Source organism: Notamacropus eugenii, chromosome 2 (assembly GCF_028372415.1).
Source record: "Notamacropus eugenii isolate mMacEug1 chromosome 2, mMacEug1.pri_v2, whole genome shotgun sequence".
Taxonomy (NCBI): domain Eukaryota; kingdom Metazoa; phylum Chordata; class Mammalia; order Diprotodontia; family Macropodidae; genus Notamacropus; species Notamacropus eugenii.
The window spans coordinates 101,204,395-101,224,680 of record NC_092873.1 but is presented as its reverse complement, the minus strand read 5'-3'; the positions used below and the strand labels follow the sequence as shown (position 1 = coordinate 101,224,680).

At 40.7% G+C, this 20,286-nt stretch overlaps 1 protein-coding gene across 2 annotated transcripts; it reads left to right on the top strand.

Moving 5' to 3' along the window:
- Positions 1–5,022: 5,022 nt before the first annotated feature.
- On the top strand, positions 5,023–19,987 carry LOC140526099 (natural cytotoxicity triggering receptor 2-like). Of its 2 annotated transcripts, none has more exons than XM_072642039.1 (6): positions 5,023–5,179; positions 5,834–6,175; positions 7,222–7,306; positions 13,189–13,307; positions 15,066–15,124; positions 18,832–19,987. In XM_072642039.1, exons 1-6 carry the CDS (start codon positions 5,131–5,133, stop codon positions 19,027–19,029), a joined length of 852 nt encoding a protein of 283 aa, XP_072498140.1. In that variant the 5' UTR covers positions 5,023–5,130; the 3' UTR covers positions 19,030–19,987. The 2 variants fall into 2 exon arrangements, with proteins under 2 accessions (XP_072498140.1, XP_072498141.1); XM_072642040.1 differs by lacking the exon at positions 18,832–19,987 and adding an exon at positions 15,958–16,815.
- Positions 19,988–20,286: the final 299 nt, after the last annotated feature.

Genomic DNA, 20,286 nt, shown 5'->3' with positions numbered 1-20,286 from the left:
AACCAGCTAAGAGTACAAGTCAAATAAAGTTCATCTTTAACTTCCATTCCCTTCTTTCCCTCCACTGTAACAGATCTGTAGTCCTCTTCATATGATGTACTTTACCCTTTAATGCCTCCTTCAATTCTCAGAATAAAGATACAGTTTCAAGTAAGTAAGTCAATATTAACCTTCCATGTAGTGATTGCAGTTTGCACTTATTGAATAATATATACATATATTTTTTTCATTCCAGTTTGCCTTTTAATATCTCTCTTGAGTCTTGCATTTGAAGATCACTTTTATTGTTGAGAGTTGGTCTTTTCATCAGGAATGTTTGGAAGACCCCTATTTCATTTAATGTCCATGTTCTTTTCTGAAAGATTATGCTCAATTTTTATGGGTCATTGATTCTTAGATGTAATCCAAACTCCTTTGCCATATGGAATACAACATTCCAAGTCCTCTATCCTTTAAAGGTAGAAGGTGACAGGGCCTGTGTAATCCTGACTGTAATTTCATGATATATAAATTGTTTCTTGCTGGCTGCTTGCAGTATTTTCTCCTTCATCTGATAATTCTGGAATTTGGTTACCATATTCCTTTGTCATTTCAATTTGGGATCTCTTTTAAGAGGTGGTAGGTGGCTTTTATCAATGACAATTTTACCCTCTGGTTCTATGACCTCAGGGCAGTTTTCCTTGTTAATTTCTTGAAAGATGCTGTCCAGGCTCTTTTCTTGATCATGACATACAGGTAAACCAATAATTCTTAAATTATCTGTCCTGGATCTATTTTCAACATTAGTTGCTTTCCCGATGAGGTATTTTATGTTTTCTTCCATTTTTTCATTCTTTTGACTTTGTTTGACTGATTGTTGCTGTCTCATAAAGTCATGACATTCCACTTGCCTAATTCCAATTTCATCGTATTGTTTTCATCAGTTAGCTGTTGCACTTCCTTTTCCATTTGGTCAATTTTGCTTTTTAAGAAGTTGCTTATTTCAGTGTACTTTTTTTCCCATTTGGCCAATTGTCATTTCTAAGGAACTATTTTCAACAGTCACTTTGTGTCTTTCTTTTCCAAGTGGTTAACTCTATCTTTCATTCTTTTCACAATTATTCTTCTGTGTCTCTCTTATTTGACTTTTAAAAGCCTTCTTGAACTCTTCCAACCAGGCTTTTTGTTCTTGAGACCAGTTCATATCACCCTTTGAGGTTTAAGATATGGGTACATTGATAATATTGTCCTCTCACTTTGTGTGTTGATCTTCCCTGTCCCCATGGAAAGAATTTATGATCATTGGTTGTTTCTGCTTTTTGTTCATGATGTTTGGTTATCTCTACCTTTTAAAGTTGAGCTCTCCTGCTGGAGTAAATGGGGCACTGACCCAAGTTTCTTGTACAGGGGGCCAGAGGCCCAGTCACTGTCTCTGTATGCTGGGACCACAGGTGCTTGCAGCTGGAAGGAGTCTGAAAGGGGTCTAGAAGTTTGTCTGGTGTTAAACTGGGATTCTACTGGTGTTATGTGGTGTTTGCTAAGACCAGATGAGATTTTTCTACATTTCCTCAAGGCTACATTGAAACATGTTGGGGTCTGGCCACTGGAGAATACCTGCCCAAGCCAGGTTGTGCTTTAATGCTTGGTGCTTCTCCAGGCTAGTGTCTGCCAGTTCCCCTAGCTATGCTAAGGCATGTGGAGGGTCCAGCCCATCTTTCTGTTGGCTCTGCTGTTTCAGGATCTTTCTGGGGGCACTATTTTCTGGTTGTTCAGAGGTCAATATGGGAGAGTGACAGCAATTTATTGCTTACTCTGCCATCTTGGCTTCCAGAAATTCAATCTGCATTTCTTCAAACACTGATGTGGTTCTGTCAATACATTCCAGGGTCTCCCTCTCACATTGAAGAGCCAATGCACAATTGGCATTCAAAGTTCCTCATAACCAATTGGATTTAAACAGGGGGGACTGTGCAAGGGTACCAGCTTTACTCTGTCCTTGGGAGCTTTCTGGGTCCAATGGCCAGATATGGGTTTGAATGACTCAAGATGACTCCAGATGCAGTGGGAGACCATAGAAAATTTGATATCTGCTTGTGGACTGACTTACTGACAGAATTCCTAATCTATTACTTCCCAAACAGTCCCTCCTCCCATTCCACAGGATCTATCCAGTCCTGGCTCTGCTCTTAATTCTGGAGTAGAAACAATGACAGGTCTCCTATTCAACTGCATCTATGAATCACCAAAAGCCCATTTGTAAGGGTCAAAAAATAAGTTATTCCTGTCTTTTCTTGAAGATCATAACCCCACTATGAGAAATGGGTCAAGAGCAGACTTCTTTTGCATGAACTTTGAATCCAGGAATTACAATGTGTCTGAAAGAGCATTGTCCTGAGATCTGAGAGAACTTGGGTCTAGCCCCAGCTCTGCTTCTTATTCATTTGGAAAAGTTGCTTAGGTCCTCTGAACCTCTGTTTGCTTATCTTTCAAATGAGGGAGATAAACTAGTCATTTTCCACTTGTGGGCAGTATATGGAACCCAGCAATTATTGCAAGAGATCTACCTCAAGAAAAAACTCAATAGGAAAAATGAAAAAACCAAAAACTCACATATTTTCTGTATATTTATCAGTAATATATCTGCAACACACTTATTGCTCTTATATAAATCAGTGCCTGCTAAGAGGAGGCAGGTCAGGATATCATATAGGATAACTTAGCTAGCTGTGGCTAATTGCCCTCTTTCTCCTCCCCCACAGATGTAAGGTAAACCCTGGAAATAGTATCAGGAATTTCCCTAAGGGTAGCTTTTAACTCCCTTTGTAAGCATTTACGTTAGATTGACTCAAAACTTTGCAAAGAAAGCCAATAGACTCCTTTCTCACTCTTCCCAGAAGGCAATCTCATCATGGATTTTTCCCATTTCTGGTAGTGAGCAGATCTGATCTTCTGATCAAGTTACTCTTGACATAATCAATTAGTTTGTTCCATGAAATTAATCTGGAACACACCAGCACGTATTAACACAATGATACTATTTTGACATTAGGTTAACAGAGTTCATGGACCCTCATGGTGTCTCCTGCTATGCAGGTTCATGTTCTCCCTTGTCTCATGAAAATGAACATGACCAGGGCCTAGATTTCATCTTTCCCCACATGATATTTGACATAGCTGAGGATCATACAACCTGGCCTCACTTTAACTTTTTATCTTCCTTAAGATCAATGAATGTTCTCATTGCTCTCTAAGCTCAGTCTCAAACCTGTGGCTGGTCAGATTCTCAAGGTCAGGAGACAGCACATGAGAAATGGCAGCTCTCACCACCTTCTCAGGAACTTATGGAGAAGATGCTTTAAGAACATAGAGTTAACCAAATGAATTTCTGCTCAGAACATTATCCCAAATGAAATCTTAAATGAATGATGCTTCACATTTTTGTTTTCGGACTCAAATACACTCTGAAATATTACTGAGAATCTGAATATGTTTTTATAGGGAATATATATACTGATATTTACCATACTAAAAATTACAAATGATACGTTTCAATCAAATATTCATTAAATAATTCAATTAAATAATAAGAATTATAAACCTCCTACATGTTTCTGTACTTTTAAAAGTTAAAAACAACTGTCTTAAAAAACAATATCAGTGACAAGTGTCATTGTTTTACATAATTATGGAAATCTCTTCACTGTCTGGCTTAATAGGACAAGACTACATTCTCATATCTGCTATCCATTCAATTTGTAGCCACATGTTCTTTTAGCTGAAGTACATTAAAAAAAATCTGAACTCAAACTGTTAGATAGTTGGAAAAGGGAGGTATTTTTTAAGAGGCAAGTAGAATCTTAGTACAATTATGTAAATAGTTGTGATCAATTAAGAACCGCAAAAAGAGGTTTTGGACCTGAGAGGTACCTGATTGTGCAGGAAATAGAATGCTGGGGATGGAGTCAATTACCATTGGAGGCAAATACAGTCTCATATTATATTAGTTGTGTGACTCTGACAAAGTCATTAATCCTCTTTTTGACTCAGTTTCCTCAACTGTAAAATGACAGATAGCATAGTACCTACTTCTATGAGTTATTGTGAGGGTCAAGGAGATAATATTTGCTAAAAACACTTAACTTAGTGCCTGATACATAGTAGGGACCATATAGTGCTTTCCCTTCTCTGCTCTCTTCCAAAGGTCTTTGGACCATTGAGGACTTCTGGCTTAAAGGGTTTCTCTTGGCTGTTAATTTATGCTATTTTGTCATACATAGCTTACATGAAAAACAATCTTAGATATATCCCTCTCTCTTCCCCAGGGGAATGATGGACAATAATTTCTGATTAAACCACAAGACTGTGTGTTCAGTAGTCACCTACCTCCCCATTCTCCCAACTCCCTTTAGCCAAAACACTTCCCTAGAGATGGAAAAAGGACAGAGAGGTCTTTCTGGGAAGGAATTAGGGTGACCAGGAAGAAGAGGAAGAAGATGATGAGTTGATGTGCCAGTCTCTCCATGTCCCACTGATCTCTCTTGGCCATAGGGAAAGGACAGGGAGAAGAGGGAGTGAGGAGATGGCATGCTCCTGTCCTGGTGGTTCTTCCGGAATTGATGCCCCAATATAGACCGCCCCCTCCAGAGGAGCTGTCATCCGTCTGAGGTTATCCTCTCAGACCAGACAGCTCCAATTCCATTTTCCTGAATCCTGCTGAAGTGCTAGGCCCATGTCTCCTTTCCTTCACCCTTTCCCCTAAGCCCAGGCTCTTTGGTTACCTAAACATGGGACAGATGCATATGAGATCAAGAAGTCTGTGGTGTACCACAAGCTCCAGAAGAGGTTGTAGGGGTTAAGACTTAACCTGAGGGGGGTCTCTAGGTTATCCTCAGGATCAGAACCATGACCAATGGAATGCCCTAGACATAAGTGATCTCATCCCTCCCCTGGTAGGTCAGCACTTCTGCTCCTTCTACTCCTCCCACTTCCCCAATCTTATCTCCCCCCACTCTCTCTTACTTCTTCTTTCTTCTCAGAGGCTCAGAATCTGGAAGTGGAGAGTCAAGACCAACACCCTCCTGCCATCCATCAGCCAAAAGACAGCTTGAAGAGACCACCTTCCATGCCCCCTGCCTCTTGACCAATGGAGGAATGATGGCCCAGGCAGCTCCACTACTGCTGCTGCCTTTTCTGTTAATGGGTATCTGGGAGTGGGGGTTGGTGAGGGAAGGGTTGAGGTGATGACTGGCAGGGAGCAGGAAAGGGACAGGAGAGTAGCAGAGGGAGGGAGTTCAATGTTGTGTGGCCATGAGTGCCTGGGGAGAGATGGGAGCAGTGGTGTGCTAGAGCCAGCTCACACTGGCTTGGAACGAACTGATGCTTACATTTTTAGTGACAGTTTTTAAAATTGGCAAACAGTGCATGCAAATAAAGTGGTGAGTCATAGTTTTATTGATTGACTTAACTTAAAAAGGGTGCAGTGGGAATGTTAATGCAGATTAAGCTTTAAAATGTGGAAAAAGTATGTACATGTAAATGGATATGTTTATATACAGAGAGTGACAGAAGGGAGAGAAAAGAGAAGGAAAGAATGAAAAAGCAGAAGGAAGAAGAGGAAGAGGGCAGAGGGAGAGGGAAAAAACATTGAGAGAACTGGTTGTTAGTTGTCTTCTAGCACACCACTGATTAAGGACTCCCTTGGTGAGGGGTTGGCTCTTGGAGGCATGTTTTCCTGGAAGATGTTATTGAAGGAGACCAGCTCCCAGGACCTTGTTCATATTCTTCTCATAAGGAAGGGAGGGGACTCAAGTCAGACCCAGCTGGGCTCCCCCTGACTTGATGATCTGCTTTTCAGGGTCACAGGAGCAAGTGTTCCAAATGAAGCACAAGGAGGGGCAAACACTCACAGTCTACTGCAGTTACAAGCTCCAGAGAGCTGAGAACAGGTGGAAAACCTGGTGTAAACTGCAAGAAAATGGAAGATTGTGTGATAGACTAATTACCAGGATGTCAGACTTCATTGATCAACGTAGTGATGCACGAGTCTCCCTGGAGGATGACACCTCCACTGGTACCATCATCATCACCATGTCCTACCTCACTGTGGAGGACTCAGGCATCTATTGGTGTGGAATCTATGACTTTGCCAGCAACACTATTGCCATTATCAAAAAAATCAGGCTGGAGGTTGCTCCTGGTAAGTCCCTACCAACTCAACCCCCTTCAGTTCAAGCAGAGCTTAGGAAATACCTGGGGTGGACATGACCCAGGGCTAGGATGTGAGCTTAGTCCTCCCTGGGGTCTCCAAGGTGAAGCTGCTCACCCTCTTTCAATCTCTCAGCTTTCTGCACCTCCATTTTTCCTTCCTCTCCCCATTTACTTCCACATCCTGGTTTTGATGGTAGTTCTTCCTGGTTCCTGGGGAAAGTGGGGCCTTTTCTTCTCTGTTCTCATTCCTTGAAGGGCAGAAGAGTTGTCCCAGGGCTTTTAAGTCTTGGATGTTCAGTGTCACACACTCACACTCATTCATACAAATGCACCTGTGGCTTACACAGGCACAGACACAAACAGGGTCCTCCCAACATATACACAGACTACCAGAATTGTGCCTCAGTGATTTAGGATGCCTGAAGCTCTGACCTAAGGAGACAGGGCAGGGAGTTCCACCAGATATATTGTTGGAGCAGATGCTGACAGGTTCTGATGAAAAGAATAGACATAGGGTCAAGTTTTAGTGGTGAAACTGATTATATTACCCTGAGAGGTCATTCTACCTCTACTAGAGTTAGTTTCTCATTTGTAAAACAGGACTGGGAAGGGAAGTGTATGCTTGTAACAATGAGTGTGGGAAATACACTTTGTGAATTATAAATGCTCTGCATCTGGGAATTTTTAGTATTGCCTTCATTCTGGACATGCACTATACCCAAGGGATAGAGGAAACATCCCTTAGGAGTATCCTAGGTCAGACTCTCAGAGTGCCTGGGGGTGACAAAGAAGTCTGATGGTGACATGAGCAGTAGAAACTCCAGGCTAGAGTACTTGACAACACATAAGCAATGGGATGTGATATAGTATAATATATTACCCCACAGCATTCCTGCATAAGATGCCTAATGGTTTTTCCAGACCCAGCACCTACTGGGGCCAGTAGTCTAGTGTTCTGGCCCCTCCAGGGAAGGGGAGGCAGGTGAGGGTGTGGGCTCAAGGGCCAAGTATTTCTTTCCTCTGTTCTTCTTTCAGCCACAATATTGAAGACCGCCAAACATTCTCAACCTACCACTAAGACACCTCTCACCACCTCTGGAACCGCCTTGGCCACTATCAGGTACAAGTCCTTTTTGCAAATCCATTTTGTCTCAAGAGCTCCCAGCCTTTGCAGTTAATATGGTTCTCCCTTGTGTTGCCCCAGACTCTTAGTTTAAGGTCATATCTTTCCAGCCTTCCATTCTGGAAATGAGATTTCCCTTGGGCCTAGTGAAACTGTAATTACTAATTTTCCCTCTTTTTCATTTCCATGTCTAGGATGACTTGATATCTAATTTCTCTTAGCCTTGGCCTGGCATTTTTCAATCCTGAACCCACATTGCCTTGTGTCCTATACTACGCCTTCTTCCTCCTGCACCACTACATTTTGGACAGTGGGTATGTTTTATCCCACTTCCTCATCTCCACATAAACCAGACAAATCCCCAAACTCTTCTCCATTAAACAAGTCTCTCTTCTTGATGAGTTGGGCAGCATTCCCTCATGGCTGATTGCCTTTCCCTTTCTCTTCTCTCTTGGAGATTGATGAACCAGGCAAAATAGTGAAGCCAGGAAAATTTACCTTCCAGAAAAGATTGCTTAGAATATGCCTGCCCAGAAAAATAATCATGTTGCTGCTACTTCCCCTCTCATTCATTTCTCAAGCCCTTACTTCTGACTTCATCACTCAACTGAAACTGTTCTTTCCAAGGTTACCAAGGATGTCTCAATTTCCTCTTCTTCATATTCACCCTTCTGGACATCTCTGAGGTATCGGACTCTACTGATGACCTCTGCCCCACCCCCACCTCTCTTTCTCTTGGAAACTCCTTCCTGGGTTTTCAGGAAACTGCTCTTTCAGATCTCTCAGTTCCTCTGATTGCTCTGCTGGGTTCTCCTTCATATCTGTCCCTTTTGTGGGAGTGTTCCTCATCTAGCCTGATAGTGCTTTTCCTCCATCTTTATTGTCTGTAAGACAAAGATTCTAATCCTAGGATCCATGAACTTGGTATGATTGTTTTTAATTAACTCTATTGCTATACCAATGGTTTTCTTTCTAATCCTGAGTAATTTTATTTTAGGCATTTAAAAATACTGTTTTGAGAATGAGTCCATAGGCTTTACCAGAATAAGAACTCCAGGACACAAAAAGTGTTGAGAAACCTTTATCTAAAAGATTCAACAAATAATTAATTTTAGTCTGGTCAGATGACATATATGTGTATGTGGAAATACATAGACATACACATATATATGCATCTACATGTGTATATGTATACATATATATTGTGCCCTAGTCTCTCCTGAGCCTTCGACACACACCACCAATATCTAAAACTCGATTTCCTATAGACAATTCCAAATAAACAAGCCCAAAATGGAACTCATCATCTTCCCCACTCACTCCTATGCCCTCTGATTCCAAATCATTCCCTCCTTCCAAGTTCCCCATTTCTCCTCAGGGCTTCCAATACTTCTAGTCATCAAGGTTGGGAGCCTCAGAGACATCTGTGATTCTTCACTCTCCTTCACTCTTCTGATCCAATCAGGTACTCAGTTTATTCATTCTGATACTACAGTCTCTTTTGCCAGTCTTCCCTTCTTCACCCAAATAGCCACCCCTGTGATGTGGTTAGTAAGTTTTCAACTGGACCAGAACCAGACTCCAACCTTTGGATGGCCAGAACCAAACAAGTAGAGCAGGCTAGAGAGAGGAGAGGCAGGACACAAAGAGAAGTTTAATTCATTTCAGACCAAGGAAAATGACATGGGCATATGGAAGACTCTCCTCCTAAAAAGGAGGGCTTAAGGCTTCTAAGGCTAGGGCCACTTATACATGAAAGGGGTTGGCCCACAAACCAATCATTCCTAGATCCTGAGATAGTTCTCATGGTTGGCATTTCTTGGAACAGTAAAGGAAATCTTGTATCCCATGGGAATAGTCATTGTCTCAAGTCTTAAGGCTCATGGCCACCCTGCCAGGTTCAGAACCAGAATTCTGTGACTGGAAGAGGGTTGCAGCACCTGTCATTGACAAGAAACAGGGATTGTGAACATATGATGGATAACCCTGGGAAAAAGGAGAAGCTAAAACCCTCAGTCTGTGAACACCTGGTTCTGGTCCAAGACATACACATTGCCAAAGGGTGACCACCCAGAGATTATTGTTATGCCAAACTCAAGGCAAAGCCTGTTTGTTAGACCTCAGCTCTGGAAAACAGAGTATCACCTAGATGATATAGTGACATAGTCAACAAGCATTTATTAAGCCCTGATTATGGATGGGACACTGTGCTAGTCCCTGGGCAAACAAAAAAAGCAAAACCACTGGTCCCTGCCCGCAAGAAGCTCATATTCTAATAGGGAGATACAACATGAAAAAAACATTTATATAAAATATATTAATATAAAACATAAATGGAAGGCAATCCTAGAGTGAAGGTATTAATAGTGTGTGTGTATGTGTGCATGTGTGCATGCATGCATGTGTGTGTGTGTGTGTAAGAAGAACAGAAAAGGCTTTCTGCAGATACGTTTGAGATTCAGACCCTTGTTATCCCTTGTTGGACTGCTGTAAAAGCTTGCTAATTGCTCTCCCTGATTCCAGTCTTTGTTTCTCCTAATCCATCTTCCTTAGACCTACCAGATGGTACTACAATGGCATAGGTTTCACCACATCCTTCAGGAAAATCCAGTGGGGTGTTATTGCCTTCAGGATATAATACAGGTTCCTATGTTGGTATCTAAAAGCCTTCAGAATGTGGGTCACACCTACATTTATAAAGAAATTCCCCTTCATATTCTGCAAATTCCCAAGGCAAAAATCATAGCAAGTCAGCTATTCTTCTTATATCACACTCCATTTCCTGTCTTTACTCTTGACTATCTCTCATGCCTGAAATGCCCTCCCTCTTCAACTTTATCTCTAAGAATCACTAGTTTCCTTCATGGCTTAGCTCTCATTATTGTTGTTTTTGCTCAGTTGTTGAGTTCTGTCTGATTCTTTGTGACGCATTTGGGGTTTTCTTGGCAAAGATACTGGAGTGGTTTGCCATTTCCTACTTCAGATCATTTTACAAATGAGGAAACTGAGGTAAACAGGTTAAGTGACTTGCCTATGGTCACACAGTTACTGAGTGTCCGAGGTCAGATTGGAGCTCAGAAAGATAAGTCAAACACTCTATCCATTGTGCCACTTCCCTGCTCAATCCTGACTTTGACTTGAATTACTTGTGTGACCCTGGGCAAGTGATTCAGCCTCTATGAATGTCAGTTTTGTCATCTTTAGAATGAGGATGGGCTCAATCTCCATGGCTTCTAAAGTCCCTGCTAGCTCTAAATCTGTGATTCTATAATCTTATCATTCAATAAATATCTATCAAGCCCCTACTATGTGCCATGTATACAAATACTGAAAATGAAGTGATTCCTGCTCTCAAATAGCTTGTGCTCTATCAGAGGAGAAAGCCATGTGTGTCTCTGTATTTATGCATATATATATATATATATATGTATATATATATATATGTTTGTATGTATATGTAGATATATATACACACCTATGCATGTGTAAATCTAGCATGTCCCCATAATTTAATGCAGTTTTGCACTTGCATAACTTCAGAAGTATACATGTAATGAAATTTTAAAAATGATTTTGAAAGATTAATTATTTAAATTTATTTTACAGTTAATTCATTTTGTGGATTTTAAATAACAAAATTTTAATTTAAAAAAGATTTTGCATTAGGTATTTCATGTGCAAAAGTTTCTTGATGACACTTCTCAGCCCAGTAAATGGTAAAGGAGTTATTCCTGCTCGGTTCCTTCAGTTACATGATCTATCTTCCTTAGACTTTCTCTTGTGTGGTCGCATCAAACTGTCATGTATTTATTGAAACTTAATTTTTTTGGATGATTTTGAGGCTAGGATTACAAGTGCAATAATTTCAGGGGCTGAGTAGCAAGTGATGAAAGTTTATTAAAAGTTCTAAAATTTATTAATGATATAATACTTTGAGATTTAATAGTTAACTTTTCAGATTGAAAAAATAAGTTTATGACATAGTTATAACAAATCACTTCTGAAGGTATTCAAGCTTAAAATTTCGATAGGACTTTTGAAATAGCCTGTATATGTATGTGTGTGAGAATATACATACATGTGCATATGTATGCATTTATATATGTAAATATATACATGAAGGTGTTGTGTTGTTTTAAGGTTTTTCAGTCATATCTGAATCATCATGAATTTGTGGTCTATATTCATGGGTTTTTCTTGGCAAAAATACTGATGTAGTTTACCATTTCTTTCTCTAATATGTCCTCATTTTGCAGATGAGAAACTGAGGAACATAGGGGTTAATTGACTTGCCCAGGATCACACAACTAGTAAGTGTGTGAGTTTGAGACTGAACTCAGATCTTACTCACTCTGAGTACTATCCACTCTATCCACTGAGCCACCTGATTGCCTTGTATATGTGTACATGTGCATCAGTCACAGTATGATATATGCATATTGTGCACATCAGATAGATATATGTGCACATATATGAATATATAGACATTGTCATCTATGTGTATGTATGCAGTGTGTTAGTATATATGTACATATACAACGTTGCCCATTTGTGCCTCCATAATAATTCTCTTCTAATGCTTTCTTCCTACTCACAGTCATCAACTTGTTTCAAGTACTCATCACCTCTTGCCCAGACTATTGCAACACCTTCCTATATTGATCTCCTGTCCTAACTCTCTCATCGTCGATGAAGCTGCCAGAGAAATATTCTTTTAGTACAGATCTGGCCATGTCACACCCTAACTCAATAAACTCCACTCTCTCCTTATTACCTCTAGAACAAAATATCATAATCTTCTCTCCTTTGGATTTTAAATCTCTTCACAACTTGGGCTCAGTCTATCTTTTTAGCCTAATTACATATTAAATCTCTTTTCTTTCTTTACAAGCCAACCAAATTGATCTTCTCTCTGTTTCTCTCACACATTGACCCATCTCCCAGTTCCAAACATTTGCATGGGTTGTCCCCAATGCTAGAATGCATCCCCTCCTCATCTTGGCCTCAAAGGAATTCTCTCTCTTTCCTCAAGGCTCCAGAATCATCTTCTATAAGAAGCCTTTCCTGATCTCGCCAAATATTAGTGCCCTCACTCTCTCTCTAACTGCCTTGAGTTTAAATGTTTTGTATTTCTTCTGAGTAACATTCATGAATGTGTTGTCTCCTCAATAAAATATAAACTTCTTGAGAGTAAGGATTGTCTCATTATTTGTACCTCAGTGCTTTGTATCCTTACAGTATCTAACATATAGTACGTGTTTAATAAATTCATGTTGACTTATTGATATAAGGAAAATGATATGAATTGTTTGATATAAGATAGAAATGGAAAGAATTGACAACTGATTGGATATGGGTGGGATGAGAATAAGAAGTGTAAAATGTATACTCAAGTATAATGCTGAAGTTTAAAAGAGTTTGGAAGAAGATGATGAGTTTGTTTTGGACATGTCGGATGTGATATTGAAAGCACAGGAAATTCAGTTAGAAGTATCCTAGGATGGGAGTGAAATATTATAGTAAGAACAGCTAATTTTTGGTGAGGGAAGGAGGCACATACTTTTTAAGAGCCTACCTACTATATACCAGGCATTGGGTTAAGTGCTTTACAAATATCATGTTTGATAGGGGAGAAATTCTCAGAAAGATACGGAATGTGGAGTCCTGCTTGGATTTAACTGGTCAGGCCCTGCAACAGGGCACTGAGGAGGGAGGAGGAACTTGAGGTTTCCTGTGGGCACCTGTGGAGAAGAGTGGTAAGAAGCCCAAAGACAAAACTAGGCTCTTCTGTTTCCTCAGACAAAGGGCACACAGTCTTCCCCAGAGTGATCTTATTTTGTCTGATATTGTCTCACCAAACTGGTCTCCCTTCCCATTAGCCCGAGAGACAACCAGAAATTCATCATTTGGGGCTCAGTGCTGGTCATTTTGCTCCTAGTTGGGCTCCTCAGTGCGGGCATCATGTATGCTGTGAAAATCTCCAGAAAACAGGGGACAGGTAAGATACGTGTGGTCACTTAGCCTCTTCCCAAGGAACCCTCAGCTCCCTCCTGCCCTCCCTCCTTTACTTCCGTTGACTCAGTGGCTAAGGGAAGATGAACCCAAGGCTCCACAGACTGTGGATGCTACTCTCTGGATCCTGTTTTTTCTCCTCTATGACAATTAAATCATTATAATTTTTGTTACAGTTAGTGTATGCTTTTCTTATCTGACCCCCTGTAAAGCAGGAGCTTCACAGAGCCAGATTCTATTTTCCTTCTTTTTCATCTTTCTTTCATTCAGGCACAAGTTGTCTCAAAGGTTTGTTCTTAGGGTCAAGTGAGGTAATATTTGTAAAACCACAAGGCCTGGCACATAGTAGGCATTATATCAGTGTTTAGTCCTTTTCCCTTTCCTCCCTCCCCCTCATTCTCAGAACTTAGCAAAGTGTTTTGCACATAAAAGGTAGTCAATCACCATATATAAAATGAATGAATGAATTCCTAGAAATCTTAGTAAAGAAGAGTTTCCTATGGAAACAACTTTTCCCTTTTGCTCTTTTTTTATCCCATTTCCCAGAATTCAATTTAAAGTCACTAACATTTATTAAGGATTTCCAGTTTATAAGGCAATATGGCAGGTGTGGGGGATACAAAGAAAGACGTGCCCCAAAGCCTATCCTCCAGGACTTTAGCTTAGAATCCTCCTTGTTATGGATGGAAAGATGTTTATGAATAAAGAGAAAAAGAGAAAAAGTGAAAGACAGTAGCGACTGAGATCCAGCAAAAACATAACTTTGAAAAGGAAGAGATCACTTTGAGCCCAATTAGGGGCCTGAGTGTGAAGGGATCAAGAAAGACCTCATAGGTCAGGTGTCACCCGGCCTGAGCCAGGGAACAATAGAGGGACTTCAATAGAGGAAGATGGGTTTAAGGGATGAGAAGTCTGATTCTAAGCCTAGGAGGCATCATGTGTATGGCATAGAGACAGAACATGATGAGAAAGATGCAGTGGAGTCAATGATGAGTAATATGAAAAGAGGCTGGAAATCCTAGCTGAAAGTTAGAAAGCAGAATGCTTTGATGCCAAGCCAGAAATTCTTTTTTCAAGAGATAGTGAACAGCCACTAAAGGCTTCTCAATAGAGAAGAAACTTGATTTCTCCCTCTCTGATTTTCTCTTTCTCTATCTCTATCTCCCTTTTTGTCTCTGTCAGCCTCTCCCCATGCTATCTCTCTTTCCCTTTCTCTGTTTTCTTCTATCACTCTCTTTGGCTTTCACTTTGTTAATTTGTCTCTCTCCCAGTTTCTTTCTTTTCTTTCTTTCTTCCTTCCTTTTTCTTCCATTTCTTTCATTTTTCACTGTCTGTCTCTGTTTCTATCTCATTTTCTCTCTGTTTCTGTCTCTTTCTGTCTTTCTTTGCCTCTGTCACTCTCTGTCTTCATCTCTGTCTCTTTGTCTGTCTGTCTCTCTACCTCTCTCTCTCTTTTTCTCTATCATTATCTCTCTCTCTCTTTCTCTCTCTCTCTCTCTCTCTCTCTCTCTCTCTCTCTCTCTCTCATTCAACGCACAAGCATACACAGATACTCTTTGGGACACTAAGTAGAAGTGGAAAATAAAGCAGGAAAGTTTTGATTGGGGAAAGGGGGAAAAGTACCATGAAACATAGCAAACACTTTTTCAGTAGATAGATCCCAATTTGGGGGAGGTAAGGGAAATGAAATAGATCTCAGCTTCCTCCTAAAGGGCAGGTCCTCTAAAGACATGTGCTTTGACAGGTGATGATGATGGCCATCATGTCTATGATGACCTTGAGGAGCAGAAGAAAAAGGCCAGGGTAAGTAATAAACATCCTTTACTTGTTTCTACAGAGCATTGTGCCTTTCAATACAACTTCACATACCTTAACTCATTTGCCTCTGACAACAGTCCTAGGACCTGGAGAGGGAGGGGGTTCTCTCCATGGCATAGAACAGCATGACCCAGTGGATAGACAACTGGCCACTGGGGAGAGAAGACCTAGTGTCAAGTCCTGCCTCTGACACACACTGGGTGGGTGACCTTGGAAAAAATCACTTAGCCCCTTGGGGGTCCAAGACAACTAATGCTCTTAAGATTGTAAGTTATAAAACGGAGGCTGATATGCATTGGTAAAGGGAATTTCCTCCTTTGGAGTTTCCCAGTGAAATCATTATCTTGGACCGAAAAATGAAAAAAAAAAAAAAAAAACCACCTCCAAACAGAATACAGGATCAGAGGGACTAGAAAGGGAAAAGAATTTAGGGATTATCTGGTCCAAACCTCTCATATTATAAATAAGGAACCAAAGATCTATAGAGGTTAATTGACTTTTTCAGTCACACAGCAAGTTAGAATGATGACTAGTAGACGACTAGTCTCAGAGGGAGAAAGACATAGATTTGAACCTCACTACAGATAAGTCCTGGCTGTGTCATCTTGGGTAGGTCAAAATGTAACTCCCTTGGCCACAGTTTCTTCACCTGTAAAATGAAAATGGAGGGAGGGTGTGACTCAGTGACCTCTGTGGTTCCTCTGGCATTAAATCTAGAGAGGATAAATCACAGAAAGTGCAGAAATATAGATTATTTTCACTTTAACCTCTCTTCAGATTGCTTACACAAAGTTGTATTATTTTCTTCTCTCCATTAGACTATGAATTCCTTGAGAGGAAGGATGGTCAGTCTTTAGTTTTCCTTTGTATCCTTCATGCCTAGCACATAGTGTGTGTTTCATAAGTGCTTCTTGACTGGCTCTCTAGAGATAATCAACAGAGAAAAGGCACTAACATAAGGGGGACTGGGAAAGACTTCTTATAGAAGATGTGATTCTTGCTTAGACTTAAAGGAAGGCAGGTAAGTCAGAAGGTGGGAATGAGGAGGGAGAGAATTCCAGGTATGGGGAGCAACCAGCAACAATGAACCAAATTAAGATATAGATTGTCTTGTGCAAGGAAGCCAGTGTCATTGGATCACAGAATACTTCAGGGGTGTAGGATTGAGAAGTAAGTAAACTAAAAAGGTGGAGAGTATCAAATTGTGAAGGGCTTTGAATGTCAAAGGATGGTATATTTTGTCCTGGAGGTGATAAAGAACCACTGGTGTTGACTGGATTTGAAGGTGGGTGGGGGTGGATGACATAATCAGACATGAGCTTTAAGAAGATCACTTTCTCAGCTGAGTGAAGGATGAACTAGAATGGGGGAAGTCTTGAGGCAGGAAGACCAACTGTTTGCCTCAGTATCCTCATCTGTCAAATGAGAAGGAGAAGGAAATAGCAAACCACGCCAGTATCTTTGCCAGGAAAACCTATCATGAAGGTCATGAAGAGCTGGAAATGACTGAAAACCAACTGAATAACAACAAGTTGATAAGGGACTGTATTAGGGTGGTGGCTGTGTCAAAAGGGAGAAAGTGGTATGTGAGAGAGATATAATGAAGTTCAAATTAACAGGGGACTTGGCAGCAAATTGGCCATAGAAGATGAGAGAGAGAGGGAGAGAGGGAGGGAGGGAGGGAGAGAGAATTAAGAATGATACCTAGGTTATGAGCTTCTGTTACTGGAAAGATGGTAATACCCTATATAGTAATGGGTAAGTTTGGAAAAGGGATTTGGGGAGAAAGACAATTAATTCAGTTTTAGACATTTTAAGTTTGAAATACCATATTTCACAGGGCAGCTAGGTGATGCAGTGGATACAGTAACAGTGCAGGAGTCAGGAGGACCTCAATTCAAAACTCACCTCAGACACTTGACACTCACTAGTTATGTGGCTTTGGGCAAGTCACTTAACCCCAACTGCCTCATCCTGGGTCATCTCCAGTCATCCTGATGAATATTTGGTCACTGGATTCAGAGGGCTCTGGAGGAGAAGTGAGGCTGGTGACCTACACAGCCCTCCCTCACTCAAAATAAAGTCAAGTGCAAGTCATGACATCATTTCTCTCATGGCATGGTCTTCTTTTGCAACAAAGGACAATCACACACACACTGTATTTCACTGCATAATTATCATCAATATTTATGCTCAATTTTTTTGCAAAAAAAGTGGGGTGTGACCATTAGGTAAAAATCATTTATTACTAAACTATCTTTGGTGCAAGATTAAACTCATAATGAGAAAGAAATGCTTCGCACATTAATGTGTCACTGGCAAACTGTACAGTTTAGCTAATGCAGAAAGATGCAAGTTTCACCACGTTCAACAACTTCCGCAAGGCAGTCTCACCTGCCCACCCACTCCCCTTGTGCCTAAGGTTCTTCATTGGGTTGAGTGATAATACTGTTAATACTTCAACACTAATCAAACTCCACAAGTCGACTTTCAGAAATACACTGACAATGCACATGCGCCAAGAATTCTACAGTCACAATGTGTGAAAGATAAATGTGTATCCATATGCCACTGGTGAATACATTGCTGCTCTGTTTATCTTTCACGTGGCATGACCAACAGAATTTTGCCATGTGACGATTACACAACGAAAAGTAATAAAGCAACTTATGGACTGAAAACAAGAGGGTGTGAGGATTATGTGGTGAAATACTGTATGGATATCCAGCTCCAGATGTCCAATAGGCAGTTGGAAATTTGAGTCTGGAGCTTATGAGAGAAGTAAGGGTTGGATTAGCAAATCTCAGTATCGTTAGCACAGAGTTGACAAATCCATGGGAGCTGATGAGATCACGAAGTGAAATAGGCAAAAAGGAAAAAAAAAAGAGAGTCTGGGATAAAGTCCTAGGGAATGCTCACTATTTGTGAATGTAATCTGGATGAAGATTCAGCCAAGGTGAATGAGAAGGAATGGCTTGACAGGAAGGAGGAGAATAAAATAATGTCATAGCAACATAGACAAAAGAGAGTGTCGGGAAATGGAGTTCCTGAAAGATCTAGAACTGAAGCCAAGGTCCCAATGCACATTGTGAACAGTGTGCTGCATGATTGACCTCATATACTATTTCCATTGTGTATGGCAGTTACAGAATTCACTGTCGATTCCTTAGGTTGGACTTGATCTGAATTCCCTAGTATGACATTATTACCTCATAAGCTATGTCATGTAATTCCCCAGTATCCAATTAAAATAACAGCACTTAGCACAGTACCCAGCACATAATAACCACTTGGCAAATGTTGATTGACACAATTAGCCTGGTACCAGACACATAATAGTTGCTTCATAAATGCTTGTTGAATGAATGAATGTGACTGGGAAATCTTGGATCTAGTTCTGGCCATACAACAAACTCTGTGTGTTAGGAAAGGTATCTCCCCTTGTGTGGCTTCAGTATTCTCCTACATAAATTGAGGGAAATATACTAAACAGCTCCAATATTTTATATGTGACTCTATGACATTCCCAAGTATGTTTCCTAGGCATGTTCGCCTCCTCCATTATAGTGTCTCACTTCTCTCTCTTTTACCTCACCCCCCAACCTTGAGGACACCAAATTTGGCACCAGCAGCTTCTCTCACCCTGATCTCTACTTTCTAGTTGATGGTTTCCCTCTCTCTCTGGCTCCTAGGACATCACTGTAGAAATGCAAGAAGAAGATTCTGAGGTCATCCAATATGCCTCGTTGATGCATGCAACACAGCTCAGCCTTGGAGATTCAATCTATGCCAATACACAGATGGAGCATAACCCTGGTTCCACTCATATCCCCAGGGAGCCTGTGGAATATGCCAGTATTGCAAGACCTGGATGCCAACTTCCTAAATAAGTTTCCCCTCAGGAGGCAGTGAGGAGGGACTGGGTGGTCATTGAAGGACCTACTTAGTATAGAACCTCAAGTTTTGGGGGCTAGAAGACTTAGGGGGCATGGGAGAGAAAGCATGAGTCTCTGCCATTGAAGTGATAATGGTTTCACTGGGGACACTAAAGTAAGAAATAATTTGAGGATAACTGAAAAAATCAATATATTAATATATTAATGATCTGATTATCTTATACATTATGAACTGATTTCCCTATATTAACATATTAGTGGGCTAATTTACCCACTATAAATTGATGGCATATAAGCACAACTGGACCCTCTCTGCTGCTCATCAATTCTTCCTTCCTCAATCCATCCCTCCCTATATGAGGGATTCTTACTCAACAGGCTCACTTACCCATTCCCTACCCCCACCATCCCCAAGGATTAATCAAGCCTATGTGAAAAACTTTGAATCCTAAAAGTGAGAACAAGGACCCTCTGTGAAGCAGAATTACTGTATATACAGGAAAGAAGGAGGAGGATGTTGGTACAGAGGAAGGTACAAGGCACTGAGAAGACAATAGTATTTTTCCAATATCTGAGAATCTTAGAGCCGTGGGGAAGAGAATGGCAGAGATGAGTAACAAGGGGCATTCTTTCCTGCTCTTAGGGAAGTGAAAGAAGAGTCAGAGAAAGGGAATGAGTTGACTGGGAGCATATGAGTTCAAATATGGAGGGCTCCAGATTCCAGACCTAGACAGTATCTGTGGCATCCAATCAGACAACTCCACCAAAAGAGTCTCCCTGAAACACATCTTCTGGCAAGCACTAAGCCAGCACAGCTCAGAAAACAAATTATACCGAAGTGTTCTTGAGCCTAATCTGGAGAAGAGACATTTAAATGGGAATTTTCTGTAATCCTTTTGTTAGAGGTGTTTGTTATTCTAGAAGGATGAAGTAAAGTTTTGTGGCAATGTTATCTTTCCTTCTGTGTGAATCTCTACCCACAACCCCAGAGAAATCTCTTCCGTGGAGAAAACAAAATGGTGGTATGAATATCTCATGGGCAAATACATTGACTAATAGCTATTGATAATGAATTCATTACATTATAAAGGGAACATTAAACATCATGAAATTTGCAATAAGTAAGAATAACCTCCAATCCAAACATTTCACAGTGAGTACTTCCCTGTGTCACTGAGAGCTTGAACAACTCCTCTTTTCACATCCCCATGATAGGTGTTCTCTCATTGTGATACCTGAGGTCCCTAGGAC

What these genes read in the sequence shown, in the direction of transcription:
- LOC140526099 (XM_072642039.1), top strand. Translation starts at nt 5,131, where the DNA reads ATGATGGCCCAGGCAGCTCCACTACTGCTGCTGCCTTTTCTGTTAATG. An exon ending in GCTGCCTTTTCTGTTAATGG is followed by an intron (nt 5,180 to 5,833) that starts GTATCTGGGAGT and finishes TCTGCTTTTCAG; the next exon opens with GGTCACAGGAGCAAGTGTTC. An exon ending in AGCAGAAGAAAAAGGCCAGG is followed by an intron (nt 15,125 to 18,831) that starts GTAAGTAATAAA and finishes TCTGGCTCCTAG; the next exon opens with GACATCACTGTAGAAATGCA.